Consider the following 18,645-nt stretch of genomic DNA (forward strand, 5'->3'; position numbering starts at 1 on the left):
GCCTGCAGAGGCACGATGAAAGAAGTCAATTCAGTGACTATGACAAGAGCTGGGCCTGACTCTTGGCCATGTGCCAGACCCAACTCATTTAAAACTATTTTTTGGGGGCCAGGGAAATGGCTCAGTAGAATAAGCACTTCCCTGACAAGCACAAGGGCCCAAATTTAATCTCTGGTTCAACAAAATAAAAACTTTTGGGGGACTTCTGTTTTCTTTTCTCCCTCTGGGCTTATACAGCTGAATATGTAACCCCTCATCTGTGTCAGGTCTGGGCTTTGGCAGAAATAATAATAGACACAATCCCTGCCCCATAGATCTTAACTGAAAATAAGAGGTAAATTATGAGGTTTCTTGGGTGGAAAGGGTTGAAATTGTACAAGGAGATAGACCTGTATACACATGGACCTAGTGATATGAAAAGTTTGTTCGTGACTTTGGGGACTGGGTGCTAATAGTGAAAAAATAACCTAAACAGCCCTTGAATCATGAGCGTGTCTACAGGGAGTTTGTGGAATGGTCAGGTGGGGACAGCAGAAAATGGTAACATACTGCACCGGGTCTCAACCAGAGACTACCCCACCAGAGGATATCTGGTAATGTCTGGAGGGAGATACAAGTACTTTTGGTTGTACTGAGGGGTGTACCAGTATCTTAATGGCTAGACACAGATGAACAGACAATAGTACCTGGGTTCAATTCTCAAGCCAAACCAGGTGTGGTGTCACACACCTTGACAGCCGTGGCTACAAGGCCAGCCTGAACTACCTGGTGAGACCCTGTCTCAAAAAAGAAAAGAAATTCTGGGGCCTAGTGCAATGGTTCTCAAAGATTTGTTTTTGTGATCCCTTTATAAATATTGAGGATACCCAGAGAGTTCTTGCTTATGTCAGATAGCCTCTAGATGATTCCCCTCTAAACTTGTAAGAATAAAAATGTATTGTGAAAACAGTTCTGATTTTTGAGTGCCCAGAGAGGGTTTCCTAGGCTGATAGCTTTGGGAGTAGTTTGAGAATCTCTGGCCTAATGCTTATGGTCACAGCTCTGGAACCAGATTTCCTGAGTTGGAATCACACAACTCCAGAACTAAACTAGATACGAGATAAGTGAGTTAACAGTTCTGGCCCTCAGCTACCCACACTGTTGCCTATGCGGAAAGAGATAGTACCTGCTGCCTGGGGCTACTATTTTAGTGTACCAAAGCACTTAGATTAGGCAGGCTACTAGTTATGGTTGCTGTGATGCCAACAAAGAAGAGGATTTAGGATTAACTTTCTAGGTTAACTTTCGAGGGGGAGACCTCCAATAAGAAGAGTAATGCAAAGAACGGTATGGTGAGGCTATGCCCAACAAAAATGCCACTCCTAGGGTAGGTATCTGCAGTGATTGACAAAACACAGGGCAAGGATGACTGCTTTTGTGAGTTCCCTTAGCTAATTTGCCCACTTTAGGAACCTCGGCCTCCACCTCCCATTCAACCTTTTGCCCTAACTCGACCTGGCGTTAGAATCCCACTACTGATTTAGTTTCCAGCCACAGGTTTTACCTCGTGTATTGATCCCAGGGATTAAAGCGCAAGGCGTGATATCTGCCTAACCTTTGACCCGGCTAAGCGTCGGGCCCTTTTCAAAGATGGCAGTAGACCCCTGGCTGTTTGGGGGGCTCTGCTTCCGTTTCCGGGATCAGAATCCGGAAGTGGTCGTTGAGGGTCTTCCTATATCCAGTCGCACCGGCAGTAGAGCGCAGACGGCGATGGCGGCGGTCGCAGCAGACCCTGCTGCGGCTGCTGCCGAGGCAGCCGCCGAGGACGGAGAGCCAAAGCGCGAGGAGATGCCTGGCCTGGACGAGCAGTGGAACCAAGTGGAGAATGGCGAGAGTGGGCGAGAGCGTCCACTGCGGGCCGGCGAAAGCTGGTGAGGAGACTAGGCTGCAGCGAACCCTTGGCTAAAGGGACTAGGGGGCATTGGCGACCGCGGGGGATTTGGAAGCCGAGTTCTGAGGAAGAAGTGCCGCGGGTTGGGGCCCGGGGGACCGCGGGCGAGAAGGGAAGGGAATCACTTGTGGAGGAGCCGCAGCGTCTGGAAGAGGCGCGGTCCGCGTGGTGCGGTCGGAAGGCTGAGCGTAAAGTGGGCTTTCCGTGGTGGGGCTGCCCCGGGGAAAGCTCTGTGCGCGGGAGCCCCGGGCGACCGAGCCGCGATCCCGGGATGGAGGCGGGTCGGGCCAGGTCCAGGGGAGGGCGCGCTCCGCGTTACGTAATATGGCGTCGGAGAGGGAGCCCCCGCCTTTGCTCCTGGGCGCCTGCAATCTGGGCAGCCTGTGACGCTCGCTCTAGAGCAGAATCGGAGCCAACGGCTGCAGGCCGAGGGGGGAGCGAAGGTTTAGGTGGAAGGAGCTGGGCTCCTGGGGTAGGGGCGAGGCGTTTGACCCCACTTAGGGGGTGTGGCCTGAAGCCTAGGACGGGGCGCAGAGGCTGCGCGTAAGGCTCAAAATGGCGCCTTTGAATGAGTAAAGTTCGTGGAAAGGCGAGATTCTTTACCCCGCCGGAGGCTTTTTTCCTAGGACTGGAGAAAGTGCAGGTGATTAGCACGGGAGAGACCTTCGCTGTTAAATGTTTTCGGTTTTAGTACTTTGCTAGTAATCAGGAGAAAATCCTTACCTAAAAAGCCGGGCATGGTGGCGCACGCCTGTAATCCCAGCACTCGGGAGGCTGAGGCAGGAGGATTGTTGCGAGCTCGAGGCCAGCCTGGACTACAGTGTGAGCTCAAGGCCAGCCTGAGCTGCGCGACCTTGTCTCAAAAAGGCAATTCCCCCCCACATCTTAATAAATAGGCTTGCTTTAATCATTTCCTTGCTAATTAGCGTTTCTTCAAATTCACTGCATTTGGATTTTTATTTCTCTGGAGTTGCATCTCATTTTTTAAATTCTGAAATGCGGAAGACCTACAGAGATTGTAGTATTAAACGTTTACTGCGCCCAGATTGACGGACATCCTATTAAAATAAATGGTCTGTACTCTTCAAAAATGTGGAAATCGTGAAAGACAAATGGCTGAAGAACTGTTCCACATTGAAGGAATTAATGCAGTTTAACAAGTCATGATAACTAAATGCAACATGTGATCCTCAGTTGGATCCTAGAACAGAGGAGTACATTATTCAAAACGTTTTTCCCTCATAATTCGTTTTTCTTTTACTGTAAAATTAAATGGAAAAGCTTGTGACAATTGACTAAGGCAGATAGACTAGATGGTACTATTCCTTGATTGTGATAATTGTATTGTGGATATGAACTTTAATATTTTTGTTTTTACAAATACATACTGAAAATTTTAGGAATGAGAACTACCATGTAAGCAAATTATTATGGTTGAAAAAATAGCATCTGTAAAAATGCATGTACAGGGTAGGGGGAGATGTTGGCTAAGTATGAAACATTTCTTCTACACAAAAAGAAATTCAAAAGTTTATTGTACATCATGGTGATTATAGTTAATAACCTATTGTATATGTTAAAGTTGCTAAGAGTAGATTTTAAGTGTACTCACCATAAAAAGGAGAGTATGTGATGTAATGGATGTTATTAGCTTGATTGTCTTTCCATAATGTATACATGTCAAACATCATGCTGTACACCACAAATGCACAATTTTTGTCATTTTAAAATAAAATACCCAAAATGCATATAAAAATAATGATTGAGCAAATGGGTAAAATGTTAGCTTTGGAAACCTGGATGAAAGGCATATGGAGAAGTCTTTGTATTATTTTTGCCATTTTTTCCCTTTTATTTCAAAGTAAAAGAAACAAAAAATAATAAAATAACAATGTGTGACTTCACCACCCAGTTTAAGATTTAGAACATTGCCTCCAGAAATATTTTTGTGCTCCTTCCAGATGGTAATTTTCTTGTCTGCTCCGTAAGAAACTGTTTTCATGATCTTTAGTAGTTTTACTACCCAGTATGCATTCCTAAGTAGTATCTGTTGTCGCATATATGAAGTCATGTTTTATGTATGAAAATTATGCTAGATACATATTGTAAGTCCTTAAATTAGTACTTGGTGTTCACGCAACATCATTTGTGGTGCTAACTTTGATCACTTGTTAGGGTAGTGTCTGCCAGGTTTCTTGACTGTGTAGGTTCCATTTTCCTCTTTACATAAGAGGTAATTCTTTTAAAAACATGTATCATGTTCATCTAAAATCCTTACAGTGACCTGTGGGGTGGTGTGAGACTAGTCCCCTGATTCCATTCTGATACCTTCTGGAATCTCTCTGATCCCCTCTACTCCCATCCCCCCATTTGGGGCTGGATATGTCTTATTGAACTTTTGCTGGTCTTTAAACATATCAAGCACTAGTATCTTGTCCAGTGAGGTTTGCCCACTTTACGAAGTTCTTTAATAACAGTACCAGTGAAATATGTATTCCTGTTACTGGGCAGAGCCACCAAATTGGGACTGCAAAACCAAGCAGGTTTTTTTTTTTTATCATTGCATCATAGCTCTCTAGCAAGGAAGAAAAAGTCTCAATATATTGTAAAAATAAAGAACAGTGTCCAGAATGTTTAATAGACTATTTGAGGATGTCCCAAAGGGCCTCCAGGCTTTGATTCTCACCCCTTTCTTCCTTCCCAGCTTTGTCATGATTGTGTTACTGGTGATAGGACATGAAATCCTTGCTTGTACCTTTAAAGTTGTCCCACCAGTACTGGGTTTCTTTTGGGGGTTATAAAATACAATCAGGTAGAGGTTGTGGTTGCATAATACTGTGAATGTACTAAATGCCACTGAATTGTTCATTTTAAAATGGTTTGTGTTATGTGAATTTCACCTCATTAAAAAAATTACCACACCAATGTTGATTCAGTATTGAAGCCATTTTGTCTCTGCTCTGGTGGGTATTACTGTGAAGTGTTTTTGCTAAACTCTTATTTTTCATACTTTATTATTTAACAGTGAAGCATTTTGAGGTTATTTAATCTACATCTTATTTTGTAGGTGTTTGTAGCAGCCCTAGACAATATATGTTTTATAAAGCAAAGCATTTTGAAGCCATGGACTAACCTCACATCATACACCTTGTGTCAATATTATTATTTGCACCTTTTATGTTTTGTCATTTGGCAGAACTGGACAAGGACAATTAGTTAATGGGATGGTCAAAGCTGACTGCATTTACTGAAGATGCTTATATATTAAGAATAAAGTCAAATCTGTGGTAGTGTAGCTTCCTTAGAAATGTTTAGTTTTTGTTTTTGACAGTGAACCAACTACAAACGAATCAGAGATAGCCAAGGGAGACTGACAGGTCTGAGCAGAGGTGGACAGCTTCCTAACAGGCAAACCGTCCTGATGTTTTCCTTATTCAGGTAAAGGGAAGGGGGTGACTGGGTTCAGAGCATTATAGCAATGGATAGTGACTTGTAAAGGGAAAGTAACAGTTTCATGGAGGCTATTTTGAGGAAAGATATTTACAGGCTTTGTGTGTGCGTGCATGCACGCGTGGTAGGGGTGGAATCCAGAGCCTTCTGTTATTTGAGGCAAGCACCACTGAGTATACCCCAAGCCCCAAACTAACTTGCTCCTTCCCCTTTCCTTCCTCTCTTTTGTCTCTTTTCCCTTCCTCTCCTCTCTTCTTCCCTCTTTCCCTGCTGTCCCCTTTTCCATCTCAGTCTCCCTTATCTTTCCTCCCTGTGTGTGTACATGTGCATGAGCTCACGTGTGCTCTGAATTGAACCCAGGGTCTTAGTACTTATATTCTCAGCCCAACAGGGTCTTGCCACATTGCTGAATTGCCTGGGATTGGGTTGAACTTCTTACCCTCCTACCTCAGCCTCCCAGAATGCTGTGATTACAGTCCTGTACCACCAAGCCCAGTTTAGATTTTCTTCTTGAGAGGCCTTTTTGGTTTTTATTTTTTTGCGACGGTCTCACTGTGTATTTGAGGCTTAGACTATCCTTGAACTCACTGTGTAGTCCATGCTGGTCTCGAACTTGCAGTGATCCTCCTGCTTCAGCTTCTGGAGTACAGGGATTGCAAGCATGTTGCCATTACACCTGGCAAGATTTAAATTCTTGGGCCAGGGAAATAGCTCAGTGGCATGAGCGCTTGCCTGGTAAGCACAATGTCCCGAGTTCAATCCCTGGTACTGCCAAAAAAAGGATTCCTAAGTAAAGACAAATACAGTCTTTTTTGTGGTGGGTTCATACTGCCACAGGGGCGGGGCTGGCACATCATGTGGTGCCAGGGATCCAACTGCAGTCCCTGTGCTTGCATAAACAGGAGCTTTAGACTGCTGTACCATCTCGCCAGCCTCCTACAGTTTTTTTAAAACACAGTGATAGGCAACAGAGGTTATAAGGAGCTTAATGTTTTGAAACTAAAGAATTTTTTGAAACTAAAGGATTTCTTCAAAGGTGAGTCACAGTATTTTTTAAAAATGAGTGAAGTATGTTTTAGATACTTTTCTTGATACTGAGACAGAATACTGACACCAAAGTTAAAGGGGGAAAGATTTATTTGACTCATAGTTTGTGGAGGTTTTAGTCCATAATCTGCTGGCTCCAAGGCAGGGTGGCTTAGCAGAGAGGCCTCACAGAGGAGAAACAGTTCATAGCAGGCAGAAAATGGCAAAAGCACCAAGCAGCAGGGGACACACAGATGATCCCCTTTCTGTCTTTTGTATTCTACCTAGGCTACATGCCCTTAGGATTGGTAGTACTCACACCCAAGATGGACCTTCCTATTCATACTCAGAACTATATAATCGGTGGACTAACTCAGTAGCCTCACACCCTTGATCCCACCATCGCACATTGTGGATGCTGTAGATCCAGCCACCTCTGAAATGGCTCACCTAGGACTGCATGAGGCTTTGGGGAGACATCTAGACACGAGCTGGTAACACATAAATGTCTGAAGCATCAAGAACAGCAATTTGATAAAGGAATTTCTAATCAGGGCACAAATTATATTACAGAAAAAGACCCAAATTCTAATGTTACTCCTTTGGTACCTTATTCTTGGGGTCCCTTTATATGTATGTATTTAGGGTTATATGGATGTACAAATAATGAAGTTAGTATGGTAGTGTATGTCATAGTGCATTGATTATCTGAACAAACTATATATCCTAGGTCTGTAGCTCAGTGCCAAGGCCTTGGGTTCAATCCCTAGTACCAAAAAAAAAAAAAAAATCAGGCATTGCTCCCCACCCCTTGTATTGAAGGTGCTATTGCTTACTGAATAACCTCTTGGACTATGGGGGGGCATTTGGGGGGAGAAGTGTGTGACTGGATAGGGTGGGAGATGAAGATGGCAGGGGGGGTATTTTCAAATGAGAGTCAGGGATACAAGTGGGAGTGGTCAGTGCAACAACAAAAAACCCAACACAACTGACAAAACCCACAGAAATGTTTACCCTGCTCAGATGATTTGTCACTATTTCAGAACTTTTCTATCCCTCTATTGCCTTACCTCTCTGCTTTTATGAACTACGGAAAATTGACACGTTGAATCATGTGAGCTGGGGTATAGCTTGTTAGAAAACCTCAACATGTTTAAGGCCCTGGGCTTAATGCCCAATACCACAAAAAGACAGAAAAAAACCACCTAAGGTTAAATTTATTAAGAAGAAACCAATACATTATTATGTATGTTTTGTTTGGCTTTTAAAAAATTTATTTTTGAGACAAGGGCTCGCTATGTAGTTCAGGCTGGTGTTGAGCTCACTTGTAGCCTCAGCTGGTCTTGAATTCATAGCAGTCCTCTTGCCCTAGCCTTCCAAGTGCTGGGATTACAGGCCTGCATCACCATGCCTGGCTCTGTAGCTTTTTTAAAAAAGTTCACTGAGGCTGGTTGTGAAATATTTGGAACACCTTTTATGTATCAAAAATTGGTAATAGGGGCCAGATGTGGTGACACACTTCTCTAGACCTAGCACTTGGGAGGCTGAGGCAGAATTGCCACAAATTTGAAGCCAGCCTTGGCTACATAGTGAGTTCAGGCCAGTCTGAACTCTGTATGAGACCCTGCTTCAAAAAACAAACAAAAAAATCGATAGTAGGGGTGTGTGTTCTCTGTCTGTCTGTGAAGCGTTTATGTCCAGCTTTTGCTATTAGAACAGTAACGACATTTATTTATGAGACAGTCTCACTGTAGCCCAGGCTATCTTCCAACTTGTAGCCTCCGACTCACAATTCTCAGCCTCCCAACTGCTGGGATTGCAGACATGTGCCACACACATGGCTACAACCACTATCTATTTTATGCTTATGATATGTTTAATACTTGCATATTTTCCAGAATCACAGACCTTCTCAACATTTTAAAAGGCAGATTTCAACAGATAACAAGATTTGTGTTCTTGGAAAAGTTTCTTTTAAGAGAACCAGTTGAACTCTATACAGAAAAGAAAATGCATAAGATTTTATGTGTTTTTTAAAATCATAATTTCCAAAAGAGGTAACTGATCATAAGCTCAGAAATTTATTATAAAGCTAAAATAATCATTGTATATATCAAGATGTTTTGATGTATCCCATAAAGATGAACAAATAGTATTTCAATTTTAAAAAGTAAAAATAAGTTGTAAAATTGCTAAAATTTTCTGGCTATGAATATATGCCAAGGTCTAAATACAAAAATGATGAAAATTGCAATATGTAATTTTGTTTTATGTTTTTTTGCTGTTTGTTTGTTGGTACTAGGTATCAAACTCATGAGTGTTCTACCACTGAGCTACCTTGTCTTATTTATTTATTTAGAGACAGGATTTTGCTGTGTGCAGTTTAGACTGTCCTTGAGCTCATTTTGTAGCCCAGGCTGGTCCCGAACTTGCTGCTGCAGCCTCCTGAGTAGTGGGATTATAGGGATGTGCCAGTCTGAATTATATATCGAGACTCTGTCTCAAAAAAAATGTGTTCAAGAAAATGTTTAAAGCAGTGACAGTGAATCTTAATAGAGCTGTCAATGATACATACAGCCTACTGTGGCATGTGTGCCACAGGTTCGCCACCACTAGTCTAAAGCCTTACAGTGTTAGCTACAAATGGCCAATTAGCTCATATTTCAGCCTAATTTACCTGTATCCTGTAAACTAATATAAATGGATTATCTTTTGTTCCATAATAAAGTCCCACATTTCCCCCAGCCCTGTGGATGTATTTATCAATACAAAGCACATTTTAATATCTTTAGTCACATCCCTTTCATTATCCTTAGATGAGTATTATAATATGCAAATCTTGAGTTTCATTGAATGAATTTTCCTATTTATTCATTTATTTTTCAATACTGGGAATTGAACTGAGCTAGTCCTCAGCTCTTTTTTAATTTTGAGACAGGTCTTGCCAAATCATTAAGTTGCCCCGGCTGGGCTCAAACTTGCATCTGCCAGCCTCAGCCTTCCAGAGTGCTAAGATTACAGATGTGTGCCATCACACTGGCTATTTTTTTGTTTTTTTTTGTTTTGAGACAGACTCGAGTATGTAGCGTAGACTGGCTGTGAACTTGCTTATGTAGCCCAGGCTGACCCCAAACTCCTGATTCTACTTCAAACACTTGAATGTTAAGATTACAGAATGTGCCATCATGCTTGTTTTTTGTTTACTTTCATATTCTGCTGAAACTTCATCTTGAATTCCAATAGGTTGCTAGTTTTAGTCTGCTAGCCATGCAGAGTTGTGCAGCTAACCCCCAAGATAACCATGTGACACCCTTATTGCCTGTCTGGGCCCCAGGTTCCTTGTGGAGCAGCGCTGGTATAAACAGTGGGAGGTGTACGTGCAGGGAGGGGACCAGGACGCCAGCACCTTTCCTGGCTGCATCAACAATGCTGAACTCTTCGAAGGTACCAGGCTCTTGCTTCCCCCCATCAACCTAGCCCTGGCATTCCTATCCCCTGTAACCGTACAGATCACCATAAGCCCATTATTTGTGCTAGGTCATTGGTACAATGACCAAGCTTTCACCAGTTTCGTTCCTTGATTTGCCTTCTGTTCCCTCATCTCCACTCTCCCACAGATCAGATAAACTACTGCCTCAAAGAAGGACTGATGGAAGGCGAGGATTATGTGCTGCTCCCAGCAGCTGCTTGGCATTACCTGGTCAGCTGGTATGGCCTAGAGCATGGCCAGCCACCCATTGAGCGCAAGGTATAGTGAGAAGGGAGAGTACTATGGGGTAGATCCCCTGGAAGATCAGGTGGGAGGAAGGCCTTTAAGGCCCAGGATGGGTCCAAATTTAGGTGTCTGCACATGTCCAGGTCTGCTGGGTGGGTACACCTGTGTCTGCACCCTTCTCCCTTGCAGGTCATCGAGCTATACAACATCCCGAAGGTGGAGGTATACCCTGTCAAACTGGTGCTTGTTCAGCATAGTAATTCAGACTCAGTGCTCACTGCTCAGTTCAGCCTCGCTGATTCTGTTGGTGAGTCTTGAGTATCCCAGAACCATTTGGCATTTGCAGCCGTGGGTTGCAGTCCAGCGAACTAAGGATGCCTGGGGTTGGTCTGTGACTCAGAAGGTGCCACCAGGCTGCAGAGGACCAAGAAGGCACTGGGCAAGCTGGGAAGACACTAGGATGTCTGGTGGATGATGTGGCAGAAGACGTTGGTGGGGTCTCACCTTCTGAGTGTGGGTCAGTCATTTGGAGATTGGGTGGGCAGAAGAGGTACTGACTAGGTATTGGAGATCTGTGGATATTGACCAAGTGTTGGAGTCAGGATTGTCAAGATGGGTTGACATTCTGGGCCTTAGAAGATCGTGAGTGTGCTCCGTCCCTCACAACAGACCTAGTCTTGCGCACAGCACGGGAGCAGTTTCTGGTGGATCCCCAAGAGGACACACGCCTTTGGGTCAAGAATTCAGAAGGTTGTTTGGATCGTTTGTGCAACACTCATGTCACACTGCTTGATGCTGCCCTTGAGAGTGGGCAGGTAAGAGGAGGAGGGTTTTACTGTGTAGGTATCCTGGCAGGTGGACTCACCTGGTGGTGCTTAGGTCAGAGCAGGTGAAGTTTGGGTGCCCATAAGGCCCTCCATTAATACCTTTCCTTCTTTTACTCCTCCAACCTAGCTGGTCATCATGGAGACCCGAAACAAAGATGGCAGTTGGCCCAGCACACAGCTGCGTGTCATGTGAGCCCTTGGGGTGTCTGGTACAGACAAGGGGCATCCCACAGTAGGCAGACTGACAGCCTGGGAGTACCATGTGCCCATGTGGCGTGAGCTCTCAGCTGATGAGTTTCTCATTCAATCCCAGGAGCAACATGACAGACGAGGATGAGGACTACCAGGGCCAGCCGGGCATCTGTGGTCTTACCAATCTGGGCAACACCTGCTTCATGAACTCCGCCCTGCAGGTTGGGCCATTACAGCTGTGTCTGGCACAGCCACAAGGGTGGGCTTTAATAGTTAGGGGCTGGGGACAGCTGAAGGGCAGGGGGACTGCAGGGCAGATCAGGATGGAAGCTCAGGGCCCTCAAGTCTGAAGTGACATGCCCACGGTCGCTCCTGAAGTATCAATATTTTTTGCCTCTGTTTGTTCTCCGCTTTCCTTTCCCTCCTGTGCTGCCAGTTTCCTCCTTTTCTGGGTGTACTAACAAATCTTCCCAACTCTCCTGCCCCTTTCTTGTCCCCCATTCCCCTTCCTCATCCCTTCTGCTCCCTTTTCTCTGTCCTCACTTGGGTCACCTTCCCTGCCCTCGCCTCTGCATTGTTCCCCTGGCTGTATGACCGCAGTGCCTCAGCAATGTGCCACAGCTTACTGAGTACTTCCTTGACAACCGCTACCTGGAGGAGCTCAACTTCCGCAACCCACTGGGCATGCGGGGTGAACTGGCTGAGGCTTATGCAGACCTGGTGAAGCAGACATGGTCCGGCTGCCACCGCTCCGTTGTGCCCAATTTGTTCAAGGTGTGACTTGACTCCCTGGGTTCCCTTAGCCCTACCTTCCTGCCTCTCTTAGCTCCCTCACTTGGATGGCTCTGTCTGTCTTCTCAGAACAAGGTCGGCCATTTTGCATCTCAGTTTCTGGGCTACCAGCAGCATGACTCTCAGGAGTTACTGTCATTTCTCCTGGATGGGCTGCACGAGGACCTCAATAGGGTGAAGAAAAAGGAATATGTGGAGCTGTGTGATGCTGGTGGGCGGCCAGATCAGGTGGGCTGCTCCTGAAAGCCCCCCCATCATGAAAGTCCCATGAAAGTCACTGAGGCCACTGCCACAGGCATCTTCTGGCCTTTTTAGGCTCCTACCACCCCACTGCTTTCTGCTAAGATCCCTGACCCTTACCTCGCTTTCAGCCTCAGTCCTAGCCTTAGCTTCAGTACCATATCTCTCCACACCCAGCCAGACTCCTGCCCCATAAACCTTGAAGGTGGACATGGTTTCCACAAAGCCCTAGCTGGAACTTGGCCGCTGGGCTTTAATAGTGTTTTTACCCTTCACCCTATAAGAAGCCCCCCAAACTATGGTTCCCTTGCCCTGGGTAAGTCTTACCATCCACCATGACACTGTCAATAGGAGGTGGCCCAGGAGGCCTGGCAGAACCACAAACGCCGCAACGATTCTGTGATCGTGGACACTTTCCATGGCCTCTTCAAATCCACACTGGTGTGCCCTGATTGTGGCAATGTGTCTGTGACCTTTGACCCCTTCTGCTACCTCAGCGTCCCACTGCCCGTCTACTACAAGAGGGTCTTGGAGGTCTTCTTTGTCCCCATGGATCCCCGCCGCAAGCCAGAGCAGGTAGTAGAGGACAAGGACAGACTGAGGGATACATCTGTAGTTACTTTGCCACACCTCAGAGTCTCCTGCATTAACTCACCACAAGTCCTTTTGATCTTTTGTGGATGTTGTTTTTCTCTTAGCACCGGGTCGTGGTTCCCAAGAAAGGCAACATCTCAGACCTGTGTGTAGCTCTGTCCAAACACACTGGTATTGCAGCTGACAAGGTGAGATTCTGCAGAGGGAGGCTAGCTTGGGGAGATTGCAGGAAAAGGAGATAAGAGGGCCTTTGGAGACCTTTGAGGCTGACGAGCCCACTGATTCCATCCCCAGATGATAGTGGCTGATGTCTTCAGTCACCGCTTCTATAAGCTGTACCAACTGGAAGATCCTTTGAGTGCCATCTTGGATCGTGATGATATCTTTGTGTAAGTGAGGAGACCAAGGGAGAATGGTGGTTCCTCAGGAACCTGCTCCCCCTGCCCCCACCCCCATTTTTTTTTGTAATGGGGATGAAACAGGACCTTGTAATATACCAGGTAAGAGTTCTACCACTGAGTAGTCCTAGGAAAAGTTTTAAATCTTTGAGCAACTAAAAACTAAACAGAAAGTGCTTTGTGAATAGAAACATTCTTAGTAAGCGAAGCAGATGTCTACAGAGTGATTTTTAAATCTTTTTGTCACTAAAAATTTTTATCAACCCCCCCAGCACTCTTGGTACTACCAAAGTACTTTCTGAAACAGCTCATAAAGTGCTGTACAAATCATCTAAGATTTTTAAAGAACAATATTTGGTTACTGTTACATCCTCCAAAAAGTGAGTGCGTGGAGCAACCAAGGCAGTGTCAGGGAGGCTTTTGGGGATGCCCCATCAGTTGTGACCTACTGTCTACCTCCCACAGATATGAGGTCTCAGGTCGGATTGAGCCCATTGAGGGCTCAAAAGATGACATTGTGGTCCCTGTTTACCTGCGGGAGCGCACTCCAATCCAAGACTACAACAACACCTACTATGGTCTGATACTTTTTGGGCATCCACTCCTGGTGTCAGTACCCCAGGACCGGCTCTCCTGGGAGGGCCTGTATAACATACTGTTGTACCGGCTTTCGTAAGTATTCTTTTCCTGGAGGGGGGGGGTCTGAACTCAGACCTGGGTGTTCAGCTGCTTGCTTGACACCTTCCCTCCAGTATCTCAAAGATAGGTCACACTTAGCATGGCCATTGAAGGACTTTCTCTAGACCTCTGGCTTTGCTGCTGCCTCTCTTTGGGTGCTGGGGATTCAGAGGTGAATCAGGCAAAATAGAGATGACTTATTCTTGCATTTAATTGCCTCATACTCAGACCTGATTGTATTTTTACTGGTAGATTTTCATTGTACTTAAAATTCACAGTCCTTACCATGGCAAACAGCAATGTATTATCCAGATAAATCTGCCCTTCATTTAATACTGTAGTCTGCCCTTCCGAAGTTTCCCTGAGGGGACTTCACAGCCGGCTGTGAGTCTGTTCACCAGTGGCTTATTAGGGTAAAAACCCACACTTCTGGCTGGTGTATGAGCACCCACGTTCTCAGGCCACTGCTGGCCTCTTCAGCCTCACTGACCCACGATTAAGAACTATTTTTGTGTGGGCTCACCAAATGGATTCCCCCAATCTTCACCAAAGTCCAGTCCACTGTCCTTGTGCCCCTGCCTTGGGAGTTTCCTCTGCTCTGTCGCAGACGCTACGTGACCAAACCCACCTCAGATGAGGAGGACGATGGGGAAGAGAAAGGTGAGGGAGAGGAGGGAGAGAGGGGCAACAAGGATGAAGGTCTGCACATGTGTTCCATGGCCTGAGTGGGGTTGAGGGGCTGAGGGTGAGTGGGTAGGGGGCCAAGGATAGGTGTGATCCACACAGTTGGTGATAGGCAAATGGCACCTCAGTCTTCCTATCCCTGATAATCATTCCTACCCTAGGAGAAGGTGACAGCAGTGATGAGGAGCAGAAAGACCAAATGCCTGGGCCCTCCACCAGGGACACCTCCCAAGACTCTGAGCGGGAGCAGTCTGAATCCAGCTCTGGGGCCACGAAGACATGCCCCTTTTTCACGCACAATGGCTTTCGCACAACTCATTGGCCCCCAAAGCAGCGTCGCAAGCAACTGTTCACCCTGCAGACTGTGAATTCCAATGGGACCAGTGACCGCACAACCTCTCCTGAAGAAGTGGATAGTATGTCTGTCCTCTGACAGTGAGCCAGGGTTGGGACAGTGGGAGGTGGCATGTCCCAGCAGCAAGAGCTGTGACCACTTCCCTTTGGCCTCCAGCACAGCCATACATTGCCATGGACTGGGAACCAGAGATGAAGAGGCGCTACTATAATGAGGTGGAGGCAGAGGTAAATGGGAACCCAGGGATAGGGGATACTTGTAGCTTGCACTGCTCTCCTTCATGTGCCTTCACTTCCTCCAACTGGGGACAGAGCCAAGAAGCCAGGCCTACAGCCTGCCTTGGTATCTGGGTACCCACTGAGACCTCCAGGGCCTCAGGTTCTTAGCTTCAGAGTCTGACTTTCTTGGCATGTGGCTTCCACCCCTAATCCCTGCCTCACTGCTTCTGACATGGGCCATGCGGTCGGCACACCCCCAGGGCTATGTGAAGCACGAATGTGTGGGCTACGCACTGAAAAAGGCTCCAGTGCAGCTTCAGGAGTGCATCGAGCTCTTCACCACTGTGGAGACCCTGGAGAAAGAAAATCCCTGGTGAGGGCCTAGGACATGGCCACGATGGGTTTTTGTTAGATGGCACCACCTGCTCAGGTGCCTGTTACCTCGCTAAGTACACCTGCTTTCATTCTGCCCTGTGTTCATATCGCTGCCACGCCAGCCACCATTGTACCACATATGTCCCCTCCAAGCCATTGCCTAACGTAAGTACTCAACATGTAAAGAAAGGACCTTAAAAGGAAGAGAACAGACAGGAGTACCAGGCAGACTTCAGGTATATGTCACTAACAAAATGAAAATAGAGCAGGGCATAGTGGCAACTGCATGTGATCTCAGCATTTGGGAAACTGAGGCAGGAGGACCATGAGTTCAGGGCCAACCTGGGTGACATAGCAAGATGATATCAAGAAAGTAAAGCATCTTTGTGGGTCCTGTGGGAAACCTGAGGACTGGCAGTGATGAGGTCCACAGTGGGCACATGGACATTGCCACTTGCTTAACTTGGGCTCCATTTACAGGTACTGCTCCTCCTGTAAGCAGCACCAGCTGGCCACCAAGAAGCTAGACCTGTGGATGCTGCCTGAGATTCTCATCATCCACTTGAAGCGTTTTTCCTTTTCCAAGCTTTCCAATGAAAAGCTGGATACCCTCGTGCACTTCCCCATCCGGTCGGGGGCTGGGGGGGAATGGCTGGGGGAAGGCTGGGAAGAGGTGGGTAGGTGCACCAGTGCTAACAGTCTCCCTATCCACAGGGACCTGGACTTCTCTGAGTTTGTCATCAAACCACAAAATGAGTCCGCTCCAGAGTTGTACAAATACGACCTCATTGCGGTTTCCAACCATTACGGGGGCGTTCATGATGGCCACTGTATGTGACAGCCTGTGGGCAGGGGCATGCCCAGGGTGGGTTCTGCATTTGGGGGTTGTCAGGATGTCCCCAGTGGGTGACTTGGTATATGGCCCTAGGTTGAAATTATGGGGGTCATGGGAGTGGATCTATACGGGCATGGGTAAGGATGCCTCCCCTTTCCTTTCAGACACAACGTTTGCCTGTAATAAGGACAGTGGCCAGTGGCACTACTTTGATGACAACAGTGTCTCACCTGTGAATGAGAATCAGATTCAGGTGTGACTTCTGCCTACCCTCTTTCCCTTCTTCCTGACTCCCCTTCCATCCACACTGACTCATCCTCTCCCTGTAGTCCAAGGCAGCCTATGTCCTCTTCTACCAACGCCAGGACGTGGTGCGCCGCCAGTCCCAGCCTGGCTCATCCAGTGTCTCGGCCTCCCCTGCCAGTGGTTCCACGGCCAGCCCTGAATTCATGGATGTTAACTAAGGGACCCGGGGACCTGCTGCAGGGAAGAAGGAAGCCCTCTCCGCTGCCCTGCTTGCTGTATCCATCGGCCCCCCATCCATATTCAGTGCCCCCACTAGGCATCGCAGCCTGAGTTGTGGCTACTGTTCTTTTGTGCCGCTGCATTGCTCTCTCCCAGGAAGGAGAGGCCCTGTGCCCCATAGAGCAATGTTTTCCTCCTAGTCTTATTTATGGTGTCCCCTTCTTCCCTCACCCCAGAGTGTTCTTAGTGGCTGGTGATAGGGGTTCACCAAACAGAGTGTATTTTCTTACTGAGACCTTGTATTTTCTGCTGCCATGCGTGTTATATATATAAAGTGCGGGTTTCGTCCTTGTGCCACAGTGTGCTTTTTTCCTTATGCCCTTGCTAAACACCAGTTTGAGGCCCAGGTTGTGTGTGCTTGTTGCTTGCCAGGGGTGGTGAGTGGTGGCTGCTGCTGAGTACTAACTGAGCACTAGCTGTGTGCCAACTGTTGCCCTCCAAGTAGTGCTAGCTGTGTGCTAACTACCATTCTGGCAGTGACTATATGCCAGATTTTCTGAAGCCTTTTACAAATACCCAGTCGCCACGAGTCTCATGTAGGAGTTGTTATGTCCGGTTTCTAATGGGGAAGCTGAGGTCCAAAGGGGCAGGAATGGCTCAGGTTTTGTCAAGTCATACTGTATATCCCATTAGTCACACTAGAGATGGTCCCTGGAGGGGCATTTGGCTACAGGTCTTTCTATGTACCCCACAGCTCCCATGGTAAGGACATCTCTGGGCAGACATGGCAGTTTGGGCATAAAGATGCTCCCAGACCTCCTCTCAGAGTCATAATGGTGTCCCTTGAGCACCTCTATGGAGACAGTCCACATACTAGGCACATTGGCCAGCCTGATGGGACAAATGTTTCTGTTGCTATACTGCCCCTGTATGGATCCCTTGTCCCCAGGACCCCATCCTCCTGCTGGGTCAGCCCCATCCAGAGAAGAGGGAGATGGGAATGCTTCTGAGTATGGCAAGGAGCACACAAAGCCCACTATGGTGCAACCACTAAACCTCCCCCAGTCTGTTACCTGAGTGGAACTGTTAACTCAGAAATAAGGCTCTTTTGGGAACAGCTGTGGAGTGGCAGAGAGAAAACGAATATATGGCATCTGAGGTGGAGGGTGCTGCTCCGTGGCAGCTGAGGGGCCATTCCCGCACAGTCCTGTCTGCCTGCAGGCTTCCTCTTTGCTCTGGAAAGATCTACAAGGGTGGGGTCACTCAGCCCCAGCTTTAATACCCACAAAGCTTCCAGACAGTCGAATGACACAGGCAGGAACAAAGGCAGTCACTGAGGAACCCAGCTTCTGCTGATTTAAGTGAAAAAATGTAAACAGGATCCAAGAGTTTAATGGCTGTCATCACAGCTCAGAGAAGATCACATAATTTTTCCCCCCTGCGGTACCAGGGATCGAACTCAGGACCTTACACTTGCCAGGCAGGCCCTTATGCTACTGAGCTATATCCCTGGCCCCCAAGATCACATATCTAATAAAAATCATTACCCATTTTTTTCTTACAAAATAGAACCTTGTTCAGCTTTTTTTAAATTTTAATTTTATTGAGAAATATGAATGAGACAGTTTCAAAGCTGATTAATAGGTCAGTTTCGATAATACATTGTACATTGTTATCTTCTTAGTGGTTATCCATAGTACAAGAAGCAGACAGAATATCCTGTCCAAACACTATTAGTACACCTCTTTCTTCTCATTGAATTAAGTGAAAGTATCTGTATATCCTATTTTGTATATATAAATACAAAATGATCTTTCCTTTGTATCTCCTTTTTTTTGTTTAGTCTTTTCAGAGGTGGATATTCTACTGGC

At 46.6% G+C, this 18,645-nt stretch overlaps 1 protein-coding gene across 3 annotated transcripts; it reads left to right on the forward strand.

Moving 5' to 3' along the window:
- Positions 1–1,596: 1,596 nt before the first annotated feature.
- Usp11 (ubiquitin specific peptidase 11) lies at positions 1,597–17,109 on the forward strand. 3 transcript variants are annotated; one of them, XM_023717762.1, is made up of 21 exons: positions 1,597–1,910; positions 9,741–9,850; positions 10,024–10,154; positions 10,311–10,428; positions 10,791–10,936; positions 11,076–11,137; positions 11,262–11,361; positions 11,741–11,914; positions 12,002–12,160; positions 12,524–12,748; positions 12,871–12,954; positions 13,061–13,155; positions 13,630–13,836; positions 14,450–14,502; positions 14,688–14,942; positions 15,038–15,108; positions 15,360–15,472; positions 15,955–16,104; positions 16,189–16,304; positions 16,474–16,562; positions 16,639–17,109. In XM_023717762.1, exons 1-21 carry the CDS (start codon positions 1,630–1,632, stop codon positions 16,771–16,773), a joined length of 2,874 nt encoding a protein of 957 aa, XP_023573530.1. In that variant the 5' UTR covers positions 1,597–1,629; the 3' UTR covers positions 16,774–17,109. The 3 variants fall into 3 exon arrangements, with proteins under 3 accessions (XP_023573530.1, XP_023573531.1, XP_023573532.1); XM_023717764.1 differs by lacking the exon at positions 1,597–1,910 and adding an exon at positions 2,396–2,573; XM_023717763.1 differs by lacking the exon at positions 12,524–12,748 and having other exon boundaries at positions 1,598–1,910.
- The last annotated feature ends 1,536 nt before the right edge of the window (positions 17,110–18,645 follow it).

The sequence above is a fragment of the Octodon degus genome, unplaced genomic scaffold (assembly GCF_000260255.1).
Source record: "Octodon degus isolate 3935 unplaced genomic scaffold, OctDeg1.0 scaffold00055, whole genome shotgun sequence".
NCBI classification, from domain to species: domain Eukaryota; kingdom Metazoa; phylum Chordata; class Mammalia; order Rodentia; family Octodontidae; genus Octodon; species Octodon degus.

Coding starts and splice junctions, on each gene's coding strand:
- Usp11 (XM_023717762.1), top strand. CDS start 1,630: ATGGCAGTAGACCCCTGGCTGTTTGGGGGGCTCTGCTTCCGTTTCCGG. Junction 12,955..13,060: donor CTGGTATTGCAGCTGACAAG/GTGAGATTCTGC, acceptor TTCCATCCCCAG/ATGATAGTGGCTGATGTCTT. Junction 16,563..16,638: donor TGAATGAGAATCAGATTCAG/GTGTGACTTCTG, acceptor CTCTCCCTGTAG/TCCAAGGCAGCCTATGTCCT.